The sequence below is a fragment of the Hippocampus guttulatus genome, chromosome 11 (genome assembly GCF_054856545.1).
Source record: "Hippocampus guttulatus isolate MCC_2025c chromosome 11, RoL_Hgut_1.0, whole genome shotgun sequence".
In the NCBI taxonomy this organism is placed as follows: Eukaryota; Metazoa; Chordata; class Actinopteri; order Syngnathiformes; family Syngnathidae; genus Hippocampus; species Hippocampus guttulatus.
Window position 1 is genome coordinate 13919977 of NC_141271.1, and position 23879 is coordinate 13943855.

Consider the following 23879-nt stretch of genomic DNA (forward strand, 5'->3'; position numbering starts at 1 on the left):
AAATAATATGATGAAGAAGTGTGTTATTAGTCATGTTTTTTCATATTCATTCAAATTCTATAAAACATCATGCAGATGCTTCTCATTGATTCTGAGAAGACAACAATAATAATAATAATAACAATGATGAAATCTCACCTTTTCTCCTTTCTCACTCTCAAAGGACAACTTGTCATCCTGTCAGAGAGCATAAAAAAAATGTTTCAATCAATATACTGTAGCTCGAATAACAAATAAAGAGGACGGTGCTTGGTTGGCATGTTTTCCTATGCTGGGTTGTACCTTTTCTCCAGGAGGGCCTGGTGGACCGACATCACCCTGTCAAACAAACAAAAAAAAACAAACGCTCTGAGCTGTCCCCTCCCATGAATTTCTTGGCTTTCAAAATGTTTGCGTTGGGATAACTCACTTTGGGTCCGATGTAACCCCGAGGCCCTGGAGGACCGATAGGCCCAGGTGGTCCATGAGATCCCTGAGAAAACAGACTGTGTGATGAAAAACCTCCCAATTCCGATGTTCACGCATACACGCACAAAATACGCACAGGAAGTCCAGGTGTGCCCGGGAAGCCTCTGTCTCCTTTAAGGAGAATATTGCCAATCCCACCACCTGGATCACCCTGCAAAAGTCCAAATATTGCTCCCGTCAAATTCATTTCATCCAGATGTTGCGTGGAGCTGATGTGAGACATATTTGTATCAAACACGATGATGCCAGTAAACCTTAATTCCAGGAAGCCCCGGGATGCCCTGAAACAGGAGGAAAAAGCAAAAGTCAATAAATGTTTTTTATATGACATTTCATCACCTGGAATAACCTGATTGAGTCAGTGTGAGTGCTTACAGGAGGTCCTTGAAGACCATCAAAACCAGGAACACCGTCTCTTCCTCTGTCACCCTAAATCACACACACGACATTATCAGAATTGGGGGTTAGGGGGCGATCTACATTTAACTAAGGAAAATTTCCTTTGTCTTATTTTTCAATCGCCAAATGGGGAGATGCAATTTGTATTGTATTGTACTTGATGCTATTTTATTCATTTTATACTCATTTGCTTTACAAAATTACCATTATGCTGTGGTATCATCTCCAAATACGAGTCATCATTTTAAAGTGGGCAAAATTTCAATAATTCATAAAAAGATTGGAGAAATCAGGGGTGTAGTAGCTTGTCAAAAGTACGAGTTTCTTACTTTGGTCCCATTGCATCCTGGGATACCAGAAGCGCCGGGTGGCCCATCGTTCCCATTGATTCCCTGTAAAAACAAGCGCAACATGAGCGGTCTTTTCCAATTAAAATAAAAGAAAAGAAAACAAAAAAATAAGGGAAGAACAATCTGGTACTTACAGGTAATCCTGGATTTCCCGGGAAACCTGGAAGACCAGGAGGACCCTACAAGTCGACAATCACATCAATATCATTTCTCATTGACATTTTCCTCTATGTAACAAGATGGCGAATTTTTTCCCAAGACACTTACCCGGACTCCTTTAATTCCAGGAGCGCCAAACTGTCCTGGATCTCCCTGAATAACAAATAATACACCGAAACAATAAATTCAAAATAATAACACTGTCACCATCATTGTGTTATAAAGGCAATTTGACACGTGTTTTTCAGTGGAAATATGTGAGTGAATAAACTGACCTTGGGCCCAATTGGCCCAGGTGGCCCCTCGTGTCCCTGCATTCCTGGGAATCCCATGTTACCTTGAAGACCAGGGAGGCCACGCTCACCCTGAAAGGTTATAATTGTGCACAATTCAATCAATCAATCGATAAGTACAGAATATAGCACTTCTCAACATAATGATGCAGTCAAAAAAAAGTGTTACACAAATTAAAAATGAAATATACTGTATATATAGTGATTAGTATCTTTGTGTGATATAAATTCAGGCAGCAGGTAATGACCAATCACGGCTCACCTACTTTTCTGAAGCTGAGCCATGATTGGTTGTTACCTGAGCCCAGCGCCTTTTCAGTCGACAGCAAGTGGTAAAATGGTCACTCCGAGAGATGGTCAAAAGCTGCTTGACGTATAGTCCATAAACACAATATAAATAACAATACCGTGTTTTGACGATTGGATCACATATTGATTAGAGGGAAAATTTTGGATTGACTTCCCCTTTTGGGAGAGAGGGCAATAAAAAAGTAACAAGATGGAATTTCAGTTAAAAGCTTTGAAATCATGCATGGTAAAATAACTGATATACTATTGATGTTTTGAACAATCTTTTAATGACTGTACGAAGTAAAAGAAAACATTTTTATGGTATTGGGCAAAACAAAGACACGAAAATGTTTTGATATGTTCTTCCACTATCTACCAGAAGGGGAAGACATTGCACAATGATGCAACCCTTGCCTCGCCTGGACACACGCAGAACTGGAGAGCTTGGCTGGACTGTAAACTGTGAGAATTTAACTCACAGTGGAACAAAATCTCTCCCGGCACACTTAGCACCTGACTTGCATCTGTTGTGTTCAATGTTGTTTTCAGTATTCAGTCCCGGGGGAATCATTCTGCAGTTGACACAACAACAGTTTGTTGAGCAACATCGGAGAGTAAGGGGACGCTCAGGGGATATTGAGCAAATGTGCTTGGTCTTTGAACATCTTTAGGAATTTAGTGGACCACACCAGTCACCCGTTGTTGTTCCTCTCAAGTGTTGAAGTGCACTATCGTGAGCCAATAGCACGCAGGAAAACAAACCCCAAAAGTCGCATTCAAAATGGTCTGAAAATCAATTAAAGCCTAAAGCCCAATAGTTGATCAGAACCCCAAATAATGCATGTATGGTATGCGTGAGTGAAAAAATAATAATTATCGTGATAGTGAAGGATATAACAATCCAATGAGTGTGATGTACAACTCTATCACGCCAAGCGCTGTTACTAATATACATAGTGCTCAGTTTATAGGAATTCAATGACAAATATAATACATGAAAATCATGAATTTTTCTATGGATAGCAAACTGTTAACATTAAAACCATCTTTGTATGTGCAGACATTTTTTTGTTGTTGTTGTTGTTGTCTTCAAGTACCACAGCAGAAAATGGAAACATGTTCTCAGAAGGGCAAAATGTGCCACTTTTTATTTTGCACCTGTGAGGATTTCAAAGTGTAGATCCTGACATGCTCTCATTCAGCTCACATTCGCTCACATTTGCGACACTGCTTGGTGACTGATATTCATCCATAGTTATCCCCACTGAGTGGCCAGTGCACTGCTTCCTAACTGTCCAGTACAACTGCTTTGCATTTGCATACAGGACCAACAGAAGACCAAAATGCATGAAATTGCAGTGACCTCTGCCAACGGAACGATAAGAGTTCTTACCTTGGCTCCCTTCACACCACTGCAGTCACATTTTCCACATGATGTCCCACAGCCCTGGGAAAGAACAAGAAGAGAAAGATTCATATTGTCTCTTATTTGGTGTTCATTTGCTAGGCGTGAGTGAAGTCATATTTAGCATAGTTAAAAAAATAAAATAAAAAAACTTTTGTCAATTTTCACAAAGAAAAATCATGCATATTTATGTCCTACATTTTGGTGATAATCAAAAATAAAAAAAAATACCAAACTGTGCAGGTGTTCCTAATAAAATGTCTTGGGAGGTACAGGACAGACAAAAATAGTAGTTCAAAGAGAGGCCCGGTTTGAGTGATAAAAAGTCTGACAACAGAAATATTCCAATAAATCCGATGCGATTTATGATCAATCCGTCGTCTCTTTGTGTTTGACTACGTCACGCGTGACACAAACACAGCTGGTCTGGCCAGCTCCCCCTCCACCCTCTCCCCAGCTTCCTCTCCTCTAGGCTCTCGAGAGGCTGAGCCCTGAGAACGAGCATGTAGCGCCTCATCCATCCCCCGAGCAACTTTGTTCCTTCCACTGTGCAGCTGTTTGTGGCCTCACGTGGCAGGCGTCCGGCCAAAAGCCTGTCAGGGGGTTTGCGGCGCAGGCCCGGACAGGCTCAGCGCGTCTTGACGAGAAGACCACAAGAAACATTTCGCTCGTTCTCACAGCGGCAACAAATGAACAGCTTGACCGCAAATGAACAGGACACCTCCAGGCTGAATTTGAAACTTCACTTCCTGTCAGGACTGAGCTTGACTGTGGCCTGGTTGAAACATTATCGCAGGCTTCAAACCTTAATTAGAATCCTAACTTTCAAACCCTAATTTGAAACCCCAACTTGAAACCACAACCCAGGTGTCAAACCCAAAATGTAGTTCCTGAAAAAAAAAACTCTAACCCAAATTTGACACCTTAACTCGGTATTGAAACCCTCACTTGAAACCATAACTCAGGCTTCAAATCACAAGTGGATTTCCTGAATTGAAACCCTATTGGGCCTTGAAACCTTAATTGAAACCGTAACTCAAGATTGAAGCCATCATTTGAAACCATAAACCAGGATTACAACCCAAATTTGAAAGCCCAATTTGAAACCCTAACCTGATCTTGAACATCTAATTTGAAACAACACTTGCTTCAAACCTTAGTTTGAAACTCTAACCAAGGCTTGCAACTCGATTTTAAAACCGTAACCCTTGTTTGAAACCTTAATTTGAACCATAACACGTGTTTACAACCTTAAACCCAGTTTGACTCTCTAATTTGAAACCTTAACTTAAGGCTTGAAACCCTTATTGGTGAGAAAACCCTCATTTGAAACCACAACATTTGTTGAAAACCCTACACCTGGCTTGAAACTGTGATTTTAAATCCTTGCTAAAGCACCTGCTAAAAACCCTAAATGAGACTTGAACCCCTAATTCTAAACTTCAACCCTGGTTTGAAACCCCTAATTTGAAACCTCAAAACTTTAACTAGAGCATTAACCCTGATTTGAAAACCTCATTAGAAATCTCAACACCCTACTCCTGGTTTGACACCCTAACGCAAGTTTGAAACACTGACCCTGGCTTCAAACCCCACTTTGAAACCATAACGTTAAATTTAATGAACCTTGTTTGAAACTCGACCCCAGCGGTTGAATGTTGCTTTGTTTTACGGATTCTTTGGTCCAGTTCCAGGCATCGAGAGCTTTCCCACACTGAAAAACTCAAGAATGCTCCGCTTGCTTCAACTTCTCGACTTCTGTGACCCTCAGTAGAAAAAGTAGACGCCGTTCTCCACAACAGGCCTAAGCCACTCAGTCAACCAAGCTGTGATCTGAATATCATGGGATTCTCACCCACTCTGTCGCCGCCCTTTTTCACACACGTCAAGGTGCGTCATTTCCCCCCCACTAATTCTGAGCCTCTTAAACACCCTTCACTCCATCTCACTTCTTTGCGTACGTGCAGAAGAAACACCTGCTGCTGATAAAAAATCTTTTAAAAAGTGCGGACAGGGAGCATATGCACTGAAAATGAGCCGCATATGTGCTTCATTATGGAAGAAAATTGTGGCTCACGGCAATCTGAGCTCCCAGTGTTGAATTAACAAGATTATGTTTTTTTGGGAGGGGGTGAGGGGCCGGAGGGTGGGGGGGCCGTGAGAGAATATGCGTGCCTATCATCAGCACCACTCATTTATATCACCGCTGTACTGTTCCAGCACATTGCAAGGCTTGAAAAGTGATGAAAAGCCCCCTTTCAAGATAGCCAGCCGGAGAGGAGGCCTTTATTCGTACAAATACATATTCAAATCCTATACGGTATACAGAGAGAGTATTTTGATCATTTTCCCACAGTTAATGTTACAAATGCAAAATGTGATCATAATTACGATCGTCGATATATTTTCTGTTTCAACCCCACCGTAAATGCCAGCTTTACAAATGCCAAGTTTCTTTGCTCCTGTGGTACGGACGTCTACATCTCGGTATCGGTCACCAAAAAGGCTGCCACGTGTTTTGTTACATCCTAAAATTAATATTCATATCATTGTAAAGGTATACATTTTGATACATAAAAGGGTACCTAATGAAGGGTCCACTGAGTGTTGATGGTAATACAACACTATTTGGCTCGACTTCATATCATAATTCCCCTTCAGATAACACAAAAACATGTGTTTTGTTCAAGTGTTTAAGAGCAATGGATAAATGAAAATATTGTACAAATAGAGCACTGGACCTGCACCGGCCCTCTATAGGTTTACTTTTTTTTTTCCTCAACTAACAAACGCATCATGTCACAATATAACTCAATAATCATGCCCAAAGTATGAAATTAACCTACAGTTGTCGGTGTAAAAAGCAGTATTAAAAAGGATGGGCATGCATTCATTTTCAGCAAAACATAGTTTGAGCTGACATACCATTTTCAATATGCTCTTTTACTTAAATTTATCGTGGCAAAATAAAATAGTGTGATGTCACCCAGTGGTCACAAACGTGAGATATGAATTGAACAAAACCAATCCGCGAAATAGAAATAAATGTACTGTATACTGTATATCAGTTCGTTCAGATGGTATAAGACAAGGATTTGCTTCTTTTGGCAAAATAGAGTACTTTGAAATTGCGGAATAACGACTTTTTAACAAAGCTATGAAGAAGATGGTGACTGATGAGTCATCGAGTGCATGTCCATATCCTCACGCATCTCGAGATGAAGCATAATTTGTCATGCCAAAATATGGCTGCCTCTGTGAAGAACCAAAAAGTTTCCTGGCAATCACAGTGTGTGTTTGTTTACTGAGAATGGAGCACATTCCGACGTCGACCCAAAATGGCAACAAAAGGCCAAATTTGCACGGAGGTGTGCACCGGCACAGGAATGTGTGTATGAAGAGGCTCAGCGGCACTCTCAGAATAAACCTGACATCATTTCTGCCAGTGACGTGAGCTTGTCTAATGGTTCGAGATGTTTGGACAAAAAAAACATAAGTAATATTAACACAACTATGACATGGAGAAAGCACGTCTGAGTGTTTGGAAGTGTTGGATAAGTGGGCCCCTGACAAGAATTTACAGAACAGGCTCCCCAATGGCCACTTGTATTAGCACTTGTGCCATAAAGTATATGCCAGGGGTCGGCAACCCGCGGCTCTGGGGCTGCACGCGGCTGTTTCATCCTTATGTTGCAGCTCTGCGTGGCTTGGGAAAATAACTTAGAAGTCTCCGATTGAAGTGTACGTTATTTGTCTCAAAAACGTGCATCACTTCTGCTATTTTCCCTCACTGTACACTAGGTGGCAGTGTTGCTATAAAAATACTATTGAGATGAAAAAAGGACTATACTGACTTGATGACTATCGTGACTTGGACAAACTAGTGTTGTGCTGTTTATAGCCTGTTAAGAAAATACAGTGTTTGGCTGCCTCTTGATTTTGCCTCCCGACATCATTGCAGATATCTGTCGTCCCACAAAACTTTTTAAAATCACTTGCATACTTGACTGTTGCTTTTTCGAAGCACACTGGTTAAAATGGTCTGTCCATTCGTACCGTATGACATCACCCTACTCCAACCAGGGAGTGGGTGGGCTCTTAACAAATGAATGTGAATATAAGCAAAACTACCTCACTCCTGAATTTTAAAACAAAAAAAAACATTTTAACAGTTCAGCCTCGGTGGTGGTCTATGAGAATGTCAGTGTTAAGTGAGTCATTCCTTTACATCAAACACTCCGTAGGTCTTTGAGCATATTTGACTTCACTGCTTTGATTTTACAGCCAAAACAACGTTTTACAAGCATTTTCCGGCACCTTGCACTGATTCTACATAAACTTCCCACATGTTATTTGTTTGGCATGACATGGCCTTCAACATTGCCAGCGCACACACACACACACACACACACACACACACACACACAAGTTAGTGGCAAGGTTGAAGGCGAATGGACAAGATGAAAACATGAACATTTTGTAACTCTCAGCTTGTAGATTTCATCGCTCAAGTTGAAGTTTTTTTTCAACACTTATTCCAAAAGAAGAAGCAGCCTTACCGTGGACTGTTTTCATATCTCTTGTCAAAGTTCAGGTCGAGTTTGTATTTCTTTAGTTTGACGATTTTGGTTGAGTTGCGCAACTAATTGGTCATAATAGAGTCTGGCACAGTGTTAACCTGCAGTAAATATTAAACATTGCTATTAACCTGAACATGTCCGTGAATGCTCACGTGTATGCTCTTGTGAGGTCCGCTAAAATAATTGATGGAAGTCTTTCAAGCTCCCGTTTTCTCCTTTGCAGTCGCTTCGAAATCCCCCACACACCACACGTATTCTTCACACTCATTTACGGGCCATCAAGTAGGCTTGCGCTCTTGTTATTGTTAATTTGCCACAGCAGCTCCCCAATGGTCTGAGCTGCTTAACCTTGGAAACGACCCAATAAAGATAAGCTCGCAACGGTAAACCACACATCATGGCCTCCCATATGGAGTCAGCTGAGATAACCGTCACTGCATCCATGTCGGAAATGAAGCATGTCTTCAGTTGCCGCATTCAGAAATGCTTTTTTTTTCCCCAAAAGGAAAACATACAAATGTAAGAAGTCAGGTACTGTGTTTTTTTTTTTTTTTTTTTTTTTTTTTGGTAAGTTGGCTGCTGGGACATTCTTGACCTTCTCTGGTACTGACAGGCTAAGATGAGAGGAGACTGGGGGGAATTTTCTGTCTGACTGCCATACTTGGAAGACTGGCCTCCCAGCACAAATCGCTCTGTAAACAGTAGGAACTCTGTGTGTGTGTGTGCGCGTGTGTGTGTGTGTGCGTGTGTGTGTGTGTGTGTGTGTGTGACGAGAGGTGAGCTGGAATGCTGTGATGACAGTGATGATGTCATAACGTTTAAGTCTCTACTGAGCAGTAATATTCTTTTCAAGTGTAAAAGTGTTTGGCCACCACTAGCTACTTGTCTGGATTGAAGGAAAGGAGGAGTGTTACTACATCACTACTGTACTTAAAACAATTGTATTATTTAACTTCAGTATTCTAACAGTGGTTCACATTTTATATGTTTCTGGATGGAGTCTCCATAACTTAAAAAAGACGTTTTTATACTTGATTACAAAGGACAGGCATACACAGTAGGACCACATCAGCATGCCAGAAAACACCAAACTGAATCATACTTGACGGAACTCGAGAGCCTCTAAATTCAAACAGATCCGACTTGGTGAGAACCAAATGATGTAAAACATGTTCTGCTTCAGGCTGCGTCCGCTACAAGCAATCAGTGCCGTCTGTAAACTAAAAGCAGATGCCTCTGCATGAAGATGTTCTCACACACAATCAGAAAAAAAAAATACAGTATGCATGAGTTGAAATATACGTGCATGGGATGTAAACATGAGAGAAAGGCAAACGAATGCCAGACATTGTGTAATGCTCTCAGATCAAATGCGCTGGACTCCCCCAGTGTCGGCCTACCACATACCATGCAATAGTGTCAAATGGACCAAGTTAACAAATCCACTTTGTCTTTGATTGTTGGTTTATGCGGGACCATATTTACTGCGACCTGTCATTAAAATACAATGTGAGTGATTTGCAGTTAAAGCAACTGCATACACTCATGTGCCTTTGAAAAGATACATTTCTAAATGGGCTCAATGGATGATGCAACAAGGACAGAAGCACCTCTGTCGTTGCCATGGTGACTCTGGATCACCCACAGTGCCTTTTGTGTGTGTGTGTGTGTGTGTGTGTGTGTGTTAGAGCTAATGCTGATGCTAAAAACATCAGACTAAAAGAGTGCAGAATATTAAAACGTTGTTAAGAATAAATGTTTGATGATGTCCAGAGGGCCACCCTGAAACTGAGAATTTAAAAAAAAAATGAACAGTTCAACATTGTAATGGGACCAAGGAAGCAGAAAGGAATAATCCTTCTTTGCTGCCATGTTACCCTCACAGACGCTGAATGGTGTTACAAAGCAATCACCGGGACTGCAGAAAAGTGTACAATGTGTCAGCGACTGCGTAATTTGAACAGGGACATTGGGCAGGACCCCAAGAGTCCACGCCGGAATTCTCAAATCCAAAATGAACTCGGCAAATGGGAAAATTGAAGCGATTTCTCAGGGAACGGAATTGGCCTACACTCCGCTTAAGTGGCAAATTGCTCCTTGCACACGACGATGGATTTGATTTGGGGGATGAGGAGGTGAGAGAGAAAGCATATGATATGATATCTCAATTTGTTCCATGAAAGTACAGTACCTCATTGAAAGGTTTCAATTGACAAACAACAGTCACATTTTGGGCAGATTCCGAACAAGCCGCATCAAAGGCCCCCCCAAGAGAAGAAAAATGCAGCTATTTGACTTGGGGTCTTTGACCCCTCCTAATCAGTTCCTCCATCTGCATCGCATGTTGACCAGTCACATGACCCTCCTGGGCTCATCCTGTTGAACTTTCACCTCCAATGAGGTCATTAGAAAGGATTTCAGGGTTCAGAGAACAGCCCTTTAATATGAGGCTCATGTTGATCGGCGCACTCTTCCGCTGTGCGCTGCGACAGCTGCGTGAGATAAGCGACTTTGTTTCACAAATTAAGGAAGACTCTAATCACTGCACCTTGAAAAGTGGTGGTGGTGGTGGGGGAACAAGGGGGTGCTTTCCTGCCCTAACTATTTCAAACACAACAACACTGGTGCTCCACCCAAGAGCATCTAACCACAGTTGGACACTGCCTCATCTTGAAAAGGAGAATTAAACCTTTAACTTGACAACAATCTTCCCTTCCATCCATTTTCCAATCCGCTTTTCCTCAGGAGGGTCGCAAGTGTGCTGGAGCCCATACCAGCTGACTTCATACAGTAGGCTAGCTACACCCTGAACTGGTCGTCAGCCAATCGCAGGGCACGCAGAGACAACAATCCGTGCTTATGTATTCAGGTTTTGATTTTCACAAGATTAGAATTTGCATCTTGAAAAATTGTCAATTCTCTCTCATAATATTGTGACTCTTTATGAAAATAGGGCTGTTTTCTGCTAATTCTACAAATCGATCGTCACAACATCCATCCATCCATCCATTTTCCGATCCGCTTTATCCTCATAAGGGTCCCGGGGGGTGCTGGAGCCTATCCCAGCTGTCTTCGGGCAGTAGGCGGGGGAACACCCTGAAGCGGTTGCCAGCCAATCGCAGGGCACACAGAGACGAACAATCATCCGCACTCACACTCACGCCTAGGGACAATTTTCAGTGTTCAATCAGCCTGCCATGCATGTTTTTGGAATGTGGGAGGAAACCGGAGTACCCGGAGAAAACCCACGCAGGCCTGGGAAGAATATGCAAACTCCACACAGGAAGGCCGGAGCCGGGATCGAACCCACGACCTCTGCACTGTGAGGTCGACACGCTAACCACTGGACAACCGGGCCGCCCATTGTCACAACAATTATATTAATTTTAAAAAGACTTTTCTCCATATTTAGACGATACTTTCGGAAAATTATGACTTTCTCCTCATTTGACAACCCTGTCTGAATTTTTTTCTTTTCTCATGATGATTATCGTTTGTTTTCTTGTAATAAAGCAACCATGTCCACGTAAAATTACAAATTTTCTCTTGTAAAACAGAATCTTCTTCCTTTTCAACTTTTCTTTGTCATTTCTTGCCACATGACAAACTTCTCATAAAACACCCACCGTCTCATAAAACGATGCCTTTTTCCTAATGTTTGGCTTTACTGTCGAAAAAGCACAAATGTAACCCTGTGGCGTTACATTCCACTCACAATTTTGCTATTCAGTTTGGCCTCAATACCTCTGAGAATCTGTGATGGTGGCCATCTTCTTAGCGGAAGGCATTTCCAGAAACTGATGTATACACTATGTGTAGTCAAGGGAGACAAATGTGCTGTGATGTCATAGAACAGTCACGAATAGTATGCATGTGGTGGGTGTGAGAGCAAGCGGGGAACTTGGTTCAAGCACTTGTTCCCTGTGAGAAAGGCTCTGTTCACTTGAAGAACACTCGAGCCGTGGCCCTGTGAATGTGCGGCAATGTGACACAGGATGTCGCCTGGAGGAAGCCGTTCTTTCTCCAAAGAGGAAGGCCTCTCTTCCTTTGCCTTTTAGGCTCACAAAGACAAGAAGGGGCTGGGTCGCCTCCTCGGGAGGGCTCTGCTGTCTGGAACACATGAGGACAGCGAACCAGTCTAAACTGATTCATACTGCATTTGTGGAATATGAAGTAGGCAGAAAAATGTAGCCGGTTCGAGTCATCTCTGAGGGTGGCCATTTTGCCACTTGCTGCCGACTGAAAAATGACATCACGATTGCTCACGTCTCAGGTAACTACCAATCATGGCTCACAGCTTGCGAAGGCCACCTGACCAAACTCTGATAACAGCTGAGCCGTGATTGGTCCTTACCTCAGCCCTGAGCAACAATGATGTCATTTTCAGTCGACAGCGAATGGCAAAATGGCCGCCCGTGGAGATGGTTAAAAACGGGCGGATTTTGCTATCCGATTGGTTTTTTTTTGTTTGTTTGTTTTTTTTAATACCAATTGATTTCCAATGTCAATATATCTTCTTCTACAATCCCAATTTTTAATCTCAATGCCAAAACTGAAGGGCAGGGTCATGGCTCCATGCTTTCAAAGGTAGCGAGGTGCATACCGCATTAAAGCAGATGAGCCAAATTCAGAAGAAGAATGTTGTGCATTTGGCTTTTTCGTTGGCTTTTAGAGTGGGTGAGGTGAAGTAAAAAATAAATTAATTAAAAAAGGTGGACCGCGAACATTAGCATCTAGCCACTGGCTACCTGCCAACTACCTTTAGCCTCTACATGCATTATCACTCTTTATCAAGAGTTAAGACTTTTTATTTCCTTTTTCTTTGCCTTTTAGAATGGGTGAGGTGAAGTAAAAAATAAAGAAATTAAAAAAGGTGGACCGCGAACATTAGCATCTAGCCGCTGGCTACCTGCCAACTACCTTTCGCCGCTACATGCATTAACACTCTTTATCAAAAGCTAAGACTTTTCATTTCTTTTATTCTTTGGCTTTTAGAGTGGGTGAGGTGAAGTAAAAAACATTTTTAAATAAATAAAGGTGGACCACGAACATTAGCATCGAGCTGCTGGCTACCTGCAAATTACCGTTAGCCTCTACATGCATTATCACGCTTTATGAAAAGTTAAGACTTTTTATTTCCTTTTTCTTTGACTTTTAGAGTGGGGTAGGTGAAGTAAAAAATAACAAATTTTTAAAAAAGTGAACCGTGAAAATTAGCATCTAGCCACTGGCTACCTGCCAACTACCTTTAGCCGCTACATGCATTATCACTCATTATCAAAAGTTAAGATGTTTTATTTTGTTCAGGTTTTCCATAACATTAGTGAGTTACTTTCTTTTTACACTTTTTACCCAGGCGTCGTGACAATGATTTTAATGGCTGTGAGACGCTTTCATTCACCTAAGAGACTGTTCAAAGGTGTTTGTCTTTAATTACTGTACTTCCTACAGGGAAATTTGTTGTTGCTCTCATAAGATATTGTACTTAATGTTATGGCTGGTCCATGTAGTTCACCAAATCTCTTATAAGCCCCGGTAAATGGGTTACATCAAACGAAAAACTGTGAGAAAACCGGAAAATAGCAGGAACTTGTTTCGAAGGAGCCTTTTCATCCCAATATCCTCTGAAAAGCACTTGTGATGATAAACATCTACAGGCCAAAACAGCTCTCTATTGTTATTTTTGCTTCCATGTCAAATTGTGGTGTATCTCCTGCTCACAGTGACGACATGTCACCGTTTGAACCTGAAAAGTGGCCGACGTGCTCGTTTGATCATGGCAGATGTGCTGTCGGCTCGAAGGATCTCCTCATGTGAGCCATGTCATGTGACCTGCCTAACTCATTTCCTGCATGGAAGTGATCTGATTACGTTTTTTTCGAAGGAAAAACATTGCCGCGGAGGGTTGGGGGTTGTCAGGAGCCTGCGGCAACGACAGGTGGGAAAAGCATCTGCTCTTCTTGAAAGGTTCATGAATGAAGCTCGGGTACTTGGTACTCTTGGTTTCTGAGAATTAGAGTCAGACTTGACTCTGGCTTAGCCATCAAATCAAGAGTTGAGACGTAAATGGTCATAACAGACCTTGATGATGGCTTAGACGCACGCATCCCGTTGCTCAAGACCATTGCTGGTTGAATCAGTATACACAGATGATTTGTCCACATAACATGCACACCCAAACAATGAGCAACATCCACGGCGGCATAGACAAATGAGCCTTCCTTGACTGAGTGGAGAAAATCTATTTTATGGTTCATGTTAATCATTAGAAAAGCAACCAATATTTCATTTGTCGACTTTTTACTCTCATCATCTGGACTGGCTTTCTGGCTGGGTAAAACATCAACTGTGGCGGGCAGCCACTGTGAGTGACACTGTCAGAAAAGTATGAGTTTAAAATTAGGTCTGTTTTTGTGGTTGTGCTAGGCTGCCCTCATATTTAGTTGACAGTACTTCCATTATTTAGCCAAACGAAAGCCATTTCAATCTGATGTAACTTAACACTGAGCACCGGATTCGATTATGCTAACATTATAGTGATAATAATAAATATTGTGGCTGGTCATAGAATGTACTGTAACTTAAGATACAAGAACATAGCGAAACATCCGCTGTGGAAAACTTGAGTAGACCTTGTTTTTTGTTTTTTTAATCTTGCACCTGTCGCGGTGATGGAAGTTTGCCGGGAAGAGCTTGAAATGGGTTGCAGCCAAAACTTCTTTGTGCAAAAAGGAAGCACGTAATAAATCCGTCATCTTTGTCATCGTCCGTCGGTCCATCAATTTTGCGTCTCCAAGCATTGTCACCTCTGTCTCATCAGCTTCCATCTATTTGTGAGAAATCATCATTCCTCGAACCACTCCTAACACCTCAAGTTACCCCGGCGACCATAAAAACAGTCCGCTTTTAGCAAAAACAACCAATGGAGAGGGTGACAATTCAGAGAGATAACGTGGAAGAATTATTAGCCTTGGACCAGAGGGAAGTTTTGTGTGTGAAAAGTAGAACACAGCTGTGACAAGTCTCAGTGAAACGCTTGGACCACAGGAAAGCCTTTGGCAGCAGAAGCCCGATGCATAAAAAAAAAAAATTGGCGGATGAGTAGCCAGAGGGTCACAGGTTTAAGGACTGTAATGGACCGTAGACTCAAAATCGTCCGAATACTTAAATCAAGGTCAGTTTCTGGAAAGAAACGGGCAAAGCACGGGACCAGCAGCTGGGTTGCGACACCTGGCCCGATTGATTTATCGCCCTGACAAGTTTCTGCAAGTGCGTGTGAATATGTATTGTGAACGAGATTCTGTGTCCAGGCATGTAAAACAACAGTGGACCCTCAAAATTTGTAACTGTTTGGGAATTTCACCCAAAATTTCATAAAAACATGAATTCAGAACCGGAACCAAAGCGGAAGAAAAAATCATTTTTTAAATGTTTTTGCAATTTTTTTTTCGGTAGTATCAGCGATCGGAAAGAAGAACATTTTATTGATGAGAGGATTCACTGCCGAAAGTCATACTAAGGGAGGCATTCTATTGTTTAAAACACAGGTGTCAAAGTCAAGGCACGGGGGCCAGATCCGGCCCCCCACATCATTTTATGTGGCCCTCGGGAGCAAATCATGTGTGTCAAATTTTATGATTCTTGCTGAAATCTGTACTGAAATGTGAAATTGTCATAGGTAATAAATAACGTTGAGATTTTGCACCGGCCCTCTGAGGGAAGCCGTAATTCCGAAGTGGCCCCTCACTTAGCCCTGACACGAGCACACAGACAGAAGGCGAAAAACCGGGCCATACCTGCCACGCTGCTTGAGCATGAGGGTCAGGGGAGACTTTATCTTTGTCGCCAACGAGCGCCTGTCAAAATACAAAGACGACCGACACGATCGCAACTCTTCCAAATGTAGGCATTTTTACAACGCTGAGAACAGAGAGGGTCAAGGAAGGTTGCGCCTCCCCAGGCGGCAGCGCTTGGCTGGTGGCCTGTTAACAGTGAGAAGGCCAGCTGTTGTCTCAGTGCGAGCGGGGGGAGGGGGGGGGGTTGATTCGTTCATCCTGAGAATGAGGTGTTAACCAAAATTGCGAGCGCCCGCCAAACGTTGGCCCATCAACCTCGAGGTCCTACAGATTTTGACACGCTCGACCACGCATTCCGCAGGTTGCGGGAGGATTAGCAAATGTCCGAACTTCCTGGGCCAAACCAGAAGTTGAGACTTACATTACACCGCCAGCTAGCTACCGGATAAACTTCCAATTCATCCCACACACAAACACCCGGCAGGAATCCGCTAATCACCGAAACTGGAATCCTCCTCCTCTTTCTTCTTAAGGACTTGACTCATTGTGGCCACATTAAGTGACCACCAAGGAAGAGAAACTATTCCGATGGTAAAATTCATTCAGGATCCGGTTTCACGAACAAACAAACAAAAAAATAAGAGAGCCAAGATCCTGCGAGCAACCAGTTAGAACTCAGCGTAAGGTTAAAGGAAGGACAACAAACATTATCTTGCATTATTGCTCTCTGAAAGTCAGTCCAGTCAATCTCATTCATGGCCTTAGTCCAATAGCGGCGATGGCGACATAGACCAAACAAGCAGTTGTGTTCTGTGGAAGGCCACACAAAGCACGACTAATCAGTGAAAAGTTAAATGCATGCAAGCTCATGTCAATGTTTGAGTTCAAATATGCGCCACTATGGCTGTCTTGATGACCCCCCCCCCCCCCCGCCTCTCTGATATCGTGGGCAGCAGCGTTACTCCCAACTATTGAGCCAATATTCCGAATACTCCTGTTTGGTGTCATCGGATCGGCCGCAAGATGTTCCGCCAAACATAAGCCCCCTCGTCCCTCATGTTCTCCAGTTTAATCAGTCCAGATGTTGTGTGTCACGGTTGTGTTTCTTGGAAAGTGGATAAGCCGCCTCTGCTACTTTATTTAAGACCACAAATTAGCTCATCTGAGTTTGATGAGAAGAACGTGAAATATAGTGGATGATGAACAGGGCTCGTGCGGTAGCGCCAGACTCCCTCATGCGGTGTCACTTCCTCTCGTTGTGCTACACTAGAGTCTGTTCGTCATCATCTTGACAGCAGTTGGTCCTCTGACATCTCCTCCCCCCTCACCTGTACTTCTGCTGCGTCTGTGTGGGTCCTGAACTTGCTGGAGACTTCAGCTCTGATGGTACCAAAAAACTTGAGGCCGACTTTTCAACTCTGCTACATTTCATCCTCCACGAATGCGCAGCGACCAGACGACGCTCTTCATATTTTGTTTTGCCATTATAAGCTAAGCTAGCAGGATCGCTTCTCAAAAATCGTTCAGACTTTGATGTAGGGGGACTTTCTAACGAACCAGAGGGATAAAGGTTCAGGGCCCAATGCTCGGCAAAGTCTTGTGGACCACCGAACAAACCCAACGGTTCAATGACAGCTTCTTACCATCGGCCATCCCCGCAAAGGGTAGAACCAAGTGCCACAAGCGTTTTGTACCCGCAACTACTCCGACAACAGCGTTCCGCGATTCCCTTTCACGCAGCTTCCATTCAGCGTCTGAAACCAGCAAATGTATGTTGCCTTTCTTTGTCCCATTCCATTTTGGTCTCTTTCACAAAGTTTGGAAAAGTCAGGTTAGACCGGCAATGTGAAAGGTTACTAAAAGGGGGTGTAAGGATCTTGTTTGGACAAGCTTCTCTCACTGTCACTTAGCATAGCAAAGGTGCGAATAAAGAAATACTGATTATGGTACGACACTTATTGCGAAAACCTGATAAGACTTGTTTCCAACAATGAACCGTGTGCTCCACTTTTTATTCTAAAATGGTGACATGACCCACCTCATGACACTGTTTATTTCTGACTCACTCAGTTTTGATGCCTTATACAGCAGCCATCCATCCATTTTCTGAACCGCTTTATCCTCACAAGGGTGGCGGGGGTTGCTGCTGCCTATCACAGCTGTCTTCAGGGAGAAGGCGGGGGACACCCTGAACCGGTTGCCAGCCAATCGCAGGGCACACAGAGACGAACAACCATCCACGCTCACACTCACACCGAGGGACAATTTAGAGTGTTCAATCAGCCTGCCATGCATGTTTTTGGAATGTGGGAGGAAACCGGAGTACCCGGAGAAAACCCACGCAGGCACAAGGAGAACATGCAAACTCCACACAGGGAGGCCGGAGCCCGGATCGAACCCACAACCTCTGCACTGTGAGGTCGACGCGCAAAGCACTGGACCACCCTATACAGCAGCCATTCAATGATAAAATGTAAAAAAAATAAATAAATAAAAATAAAAAAATTATGTATTTCTTTAAAATAATAACATCATCTTTAGTGACGTTCTTGATGGAGTCGAATATTTAATGTGCCTCATTCTGACTTGATGCAGCTTCATGGGTTGACTGGCAATTACCATTTGTTTTCATTGACCTATGGGGGCTTTTAATGGTTGTACCGTTTGAACTCTGCCTAGCAACAAGTAGATGGACAAGACAGGGAAAAAAATAAAGAATATGGGCCATTCTGTTGCTCTATGTTTGTCCTGTGTGATACCTCAGGGCTTCACCAAACTTTGAGTCGAGGACACTAAATGGATTGTCGTGTATTTTCCTAGGGTGTGATTATCATGCAAGTTTGGATCAGGAGGAATTCCACATTTCTAATTTTGTCTTGAGCTGAAGAACCTCGAAGAGAACCCTGTGCTGTTGGTAAAATGTTATTACGGTTGCAAAGGTTAGTGATTTGATTCGTGTGTACAATTAATGATGTCATCGCGTCCAATGGCAAGTGTGACTCTTGAAACGTGTTTCCCCAGAACCAACACACAACCAGTCTTGTTTGTGTTTCGGATAAAAGAAGAAAAAAAATTGGAAAGCAAATCTGGAGCATGGCAACACGAACGTGTTTCAAAGGGAAAATCTTTTACGCACATGTCCACAGAGGAGTTTTCAGCCCCACCTCACCCCCACCCCCACAATGTCTCCGGTAGGAGTGGAGGGCGGGAGGGGAGGGGGGGGGGGGTGAGTGGGAGCTCAGAGCTGCATGCATGACAGCAGAAAGAAAAAGTACTTGACAGTACTGTACAGTACAGTGAACGGGCTCGTGACGTAAACTCCACCTTTGCATGTAATTGAATTCAAACAGTAAAGTGGCAGCACGCCGCAGCCATAAAAAAAAAAAAAACAGAAATCAGGGTTGCAGCCACTGCCGAGTAAGAATAGTCATAACCCGCATAAAAAAGCGCACATAATTACCAAAACACGTGTTTCCAAAAGAGTGACACTCACCTCAGCCGTGGCTCGGTCCACGCTTGACGACACGGCCAGCAGGAGCAGAAGAGCGGCGGCGGGAAGCAGCAGCATCTCTTGCGGCGCGCCGACTTTTGGTGTGTCCGCAAACAAGCACTTGAATCTCGGCCTCTGTTTCCACTCAGTCAGCGGCGGAGCGCGCTCTGCACGTTGGCCTGCATGTTGTGTCCAGAAGCGATATGAAGTTCTGATCAATGCGAGTGGGTTTAGTTTGGGGGCTTGCGCCACACCACAAGTCTACTAACTACGCCCAAAAAAAAAAAAAACCTTTCCCACCCACTCCCAACGACCACCCTCGCCCATCATGCGAACGAACACCACCAGTGCAAACACTTTGGATTTTTCGGCGTAAGAAGAGGATCCACTCGGGCAACTTTTACTTGGCGTTGGGGAGAATACTCCAGAATTTTTGTTGTTGTTGTTGTTGCTGCGGACGTCTTATCGCTCCGTTACGCGCAAAAACGAAAAAACTCTGGTGAGTGCGCGTTATATGCGTCCTGCTAAGGAATCCGGTGTAACATTGGAGATCGGTTAGCCGCAAGTAGCTGAGCGTAAAACCGTTTTTAGTTCACTTTTGCCGTGTCCTCTAGGTGGGTTACGGTCATGTTTTGAGAGCTGCGTGGCGTTGACGGGCTGTTTTGGAACTATGCGCGAGCATCACAACAGAGACGTGACGCATCTCAGGTGAGCGTGTGCACAAAGATCACCTTGATACGTCTTATTCAGAATTCATCCTTTCTCCTCCTCATCCGTTTATTTTACAGGTTGCTGCTGCTGTGCGCCTGCGCGGCCGCCCTTGTCGCCGGAGCGCACGCGGTAAGTGTTTACGACTGTTTCTATTGACGAGGTGCCGAAGTTAATGCGTGGTTTGCAAAAGTTAAAAAGTTTCACGGTGTTTTTGCCGTAAGGTTCTCCGCGTGAGCACGTGTGGAATGTGTGGAAATGTGCGCACAGAGTGGGAGTGGCACGCGTGGGGAGGATCTCCAAGCAAAGGGGGTGTTTGGTCTTGGCATAGCTACCTTTGCTGCAGGCCAATTGACTGCAGAAAATAATTCTGGATATTTTTTTAAACTTCAATGTTTGCAAGAATAAAGATTAATATTGCGAGGGGAAAAAAACAATTTTACTATATATTACTGTAATTTATTTTTTATTTTTTTTAAATAATTGTTCAACTGCGATTGGCTGCCAACCAGTTCAGGGTGTCCCCCCCCGAGCGGCGACCCTTGTGAGGATAAGCAAATTAGAAAATGGATGGATAGATAATTGTTCAAGATGAAAGTTAGAGACTTATTCTTTTCTTAGATTGGACCAGAATATACATGTAGTTGCAAGATTATGTGCTAAATGGATAATTTGCGAGAGAAAGAGCAGATGGAAGTCAGAATATTCTCAGGAGGGAAAAAAGCTTTTTTTCTTGCAAAGGAGGCGGGGACATGTACAGAATAAAATTGGAATAGGATGAGATAAAAATAATTGCTTTATAAAAATAAAATTGTATCATTAGAAAGAGTATAGAGTTGAATTATTATGGGAGAATAAAATTGTCAAATTAATATTGCACAAATAGAGAGGGCTGAAGGGACTTTGGGGGGGAAAAAAATCATTTTAGGCGAATAAAATTGTAACATTTAAAAAATAGTTTTACCACAAGATGACGGGCATCAACCAGTCATGGTTTTATTTTACTTAATTTTTTTTTTTGCTATTGGCGCAAGGGCTGGCTCCTTATCCGCCGCGAATAGCTGATGTTCGCTGCAGTTTGATCACATGATGCCAGCACAGCAACTACAGCGGGCAGAAGTTTGGGGAAACTTCCGTGGCTAAATTTAAAATCAGAACACTGTGACCACACTTCATCGCTATTTGGAGCCACTTCTGCCAAACTAGCCACAGAAATCAAGATGTGCAGTTAGCTCTGGTTGTTGAGGATATTTGTCCATAACCACCAGGCAGATAGAGCCTTTTTTTTTTTTTAATGTTCATTGATCACAAAGTTCACAATATGACTCCGATGAGTAACATATTTCAAATTTCGGCCACATCATTTCGCTTGGTTTCCACCAAAAAGTGGCTCCCGCCGCTAAATCTGAGCTAGCGCCCGAGCTAGCACCAGCTCTTTATATTATTTTACAGACAGGATAGGAAATGCAGGCGGCCCGGTAGTCCAGTGGTTAGCACGTCGACTTCTCAGTGCAGAGGTACCGGGTTCGATTCCAGCTCCGGCCTCCCTGTGTGGAGTTTGCATGTTCTCCCCGGGCCTGCGTGGGTTTTCTCCGGGTACTCCGGTTTCCTCCCACATTCCAAAAACATGCATGGCAGGCTGATTGAACACTCGAAATTGTCCCTAGGTGTGAATGTGAGCGTGGATGGTTGTTCGTCTCTGTGTGCCCTGCGATTGGCTGGCAACCGATTCAGGGTGTCCTCCGCCTACTGCCCGAAGACAGCTGGGATAGGCTCCAGCACCCCCCGCGACCCTAGTGAGGATCAAGCGGTTCGGAAAATGGATGGATGGATGGATAGGAAATGCTTTGCCGCATCATTTCGGCAGCTGCGTGCACGTTCTGCGTGTTTTCGAATTTGCTTTCTTGGCAGCTTTTTCAGAGCGTTGGATGTTGACAGGTTTCAAGACTCTCAGCTGAAGGGTTATTTTCACGTGAAAAAGGCGGGTCGTTGTCTTGTGTGTGTGTGTTTTAAATCAGATTTGCTTTTAACAGCATGTGACACACACAGCACAGGCCCTTCTGTGTATTGTGCAGTCCTGCTCACAAGACTGCGCTAAGAGGGACAGTGAACTCACTTTAGTTTGGGTCAATGTTCTTGTTTTTAGGCAAATTTCACATGAAAAGTACTGAGAAGTCAGTGAGTAATGCAAGCTGAGGCGATATTGACACTCCAGGTCTTACATGTCCAATTCACCAACTTTCCAGTGATCTCCATTCACTATCGCGGTGCTTTGAACAATGCCTTGGAAATCTCATTTCCTGAATTGCAACAAAGAGTTGCTTGGAAACTTGTTTATTTCTCTCTTAGTTACGTACATAGTTTGGACTGACGTTAAATTGTCCCATGAATGAAAATTTGAAAATTTGTACCCACGCATATTTAAATCATCGCTGAGAGGAGATGAAGCAGAGAGGTTTTTGTTTTCAAATGCAACAATTGATCAGGAAACGTGCAACTCATAACGCATCTCTTTTGAGGTGCGCATTGCAACATATGTTTCTGTTCAATTTCATATCCCAATCTCACCCGTGGGAGGTTGCCGGTCCAGATCCGCACCTCCGCGTAACAACTTTTTCCCACCATCCGTCCTCCACGCGATGTTTCACATCGGGGTTCCCCATCTTCCCCGTTGGGAATAACCCGCTCAAGATGTTTCCCGTTTTAAGATTGATCGTCTCTTTTTACGCTGCATTTGCCAACCTCCTGCCTGTAAACAAACAGAAGGGGAACAAAAAAAATGTACACGTATGAAGTGAAGAGTTCATGCAATTCACACTCGTCCCTTTAAATCTTATTTACATCGCCTTTTCTTGCAAATGTTTCTACAATCGCAAGTGCAATCTGATGCTTTGGCATGCGAGAAAGAATCTAGTTTTATGTTCACCAGGCTTGTTTTTCTTAAGACTCTTTTTGACATTTTAACAATTGAGAAAAAAAACGGTGGTAAAACCCCAGCGCAAAGTTCGACAGCAGTAATCTGGAAACGTAACACTTGTTATGAGGCTTTAGAGGAGCTCGATTGAGGATAAACGAAGCCGAACCGCTGAGCTAATGAGCGCATAAACAGACTTCCCAATGCGCACACAGAACCGCCCTCATCAGTCGGAGGAAGGAAAGCTCTCGAGACGACCAACGCTAACAGGATGTATTGAATCGGAGCCTTTGATTCACGTGCGTCCGAGAAGATATTTCAAGATGTGTTGGAGCGGGATTGAATGAGCGGGTGGCTCGGCGGGCTTCTGACAGCGGATGTTTTGGGAATCAGATCTGTGTGGGAGGAAGAAGCCATTCGTGCTCCAGATTTACGACCGTACCTGGCGGCCAAGCGGGGCGGCATCTGCTGAACCGCTTCACTTTTCGCTAATTGATTGTTGTGGCTTGCGTTGTCCCCCCCCCCCCCCCCAAACGCCCGGTGTTGTGTTCCAAGGAGCAGTTCATCTTGATAAAATCTTGGATGATGATAATGAAGCAATAACAGAAATGTTATTGGGCCAATAAACCACGGCGCTAACGGCACGTATTGATCTTCCGTTTGACATTGTCTTAAAATGAATATCGTCAGAATGGTTGTCGGTGATCAAAGCACAATAAACTCGGACGGTGACAAAAATAAATAAATGATAAATAATGAAATGCGGTTTACCACATTTGGGGTTTCCCTCCCAAAATGAGTGGATTCACTTGGGATTTCACAACCAAAGCGCCACTTCCAAAAATGAACGTCAAATATAATAAGAGATTTTCCCACTGACTCTGACAAAATCTCCTCCCAAAAAATGTAACAACCAGGCAGACATTCCAGGGAAAACATGATGAGGTATGGTCACCCAAAACGCGATATAATTGATGGTGTTAAAAAATAATTGGTATTGATTGTTGATTGATCACACTCAGCATA

General features: G+C 43.4%; 2 protein-coding genes across 3 annotated transcripts in view; one reads left to right on the forward strand and one right to left on the reverse strand.

Moving 5' to 3' along the window:
- col4a1 (collagen, type IV, alpha 1) overlaps positions 1–19369 on the reverse strand; it is a 33074-nt gene extending 13705 nt beyond the window's left edge. Inside the window, exons 1-12 of one of the 2 annotated variants that reach the window (XM_086124062.1) lie at positions 19235–19369; positions 3354–3407; positions 1652–1741; positions 1485–1529; positions 1352–1396; positions 1197–1259; positions 844–897; positions 723–749; positions 545–619; positions 410–472; positions 283–318; positions 139–177 (exon numbers count right to left, since the gene is read on the reverse strand). In XM_086124062.1, coding sequence (XP_085980188.1) covers positions 139–177; positions 283–318; positions 410–472; positions 545–619; positions 723–749; positions 844–897; positions 1197–1259; positions 1352–1396; positions 1485–1529; positions 1652–1741; positions 3354–3407; positions 19235–19309 — 666 coding nt within the window. In that variant the 5' untranslated portion in view covers positions 19310–19369. Of the gene's footprint in view, positions 1–138; positions 178–282; positions 319–409; positions 473–544; positions 620–722; positions 750–843; positions 898–1196; positions 1260–1351; positions 1397–1484; positions 1530–1651; positions 1742–3353; positions 3408–8097; positions 8337–19234 lie in introns of those variants that run through there. The other variant, XM_086124063.1, reaches the window with a different exon arrangement.
- Positions 19370–19403: 34 nt separating this feature from the next.
- Positions 19404–23879, forward strand: part of col4a2 (collagen, type IV, alpha 2) — a 45365-nt gene continuing 40889 nt past the window's right edge. The window contains exons 1-3 of the mRNA XM_086124061.1: positions 19404–19730; positions 19846–19939; positions 20020–20071. Coding sequence (XP_085980187.1) covers positions 19902–19939; positions 20020–20071 — 90 coding nt within the window. The 5' untranslated portion in view covers positions 19404–19730; positions 19846–19901. The remainder of the gene's footprint in view (positions 19731–19845; positions 19940–20019; positions 20072–23879) is intronic.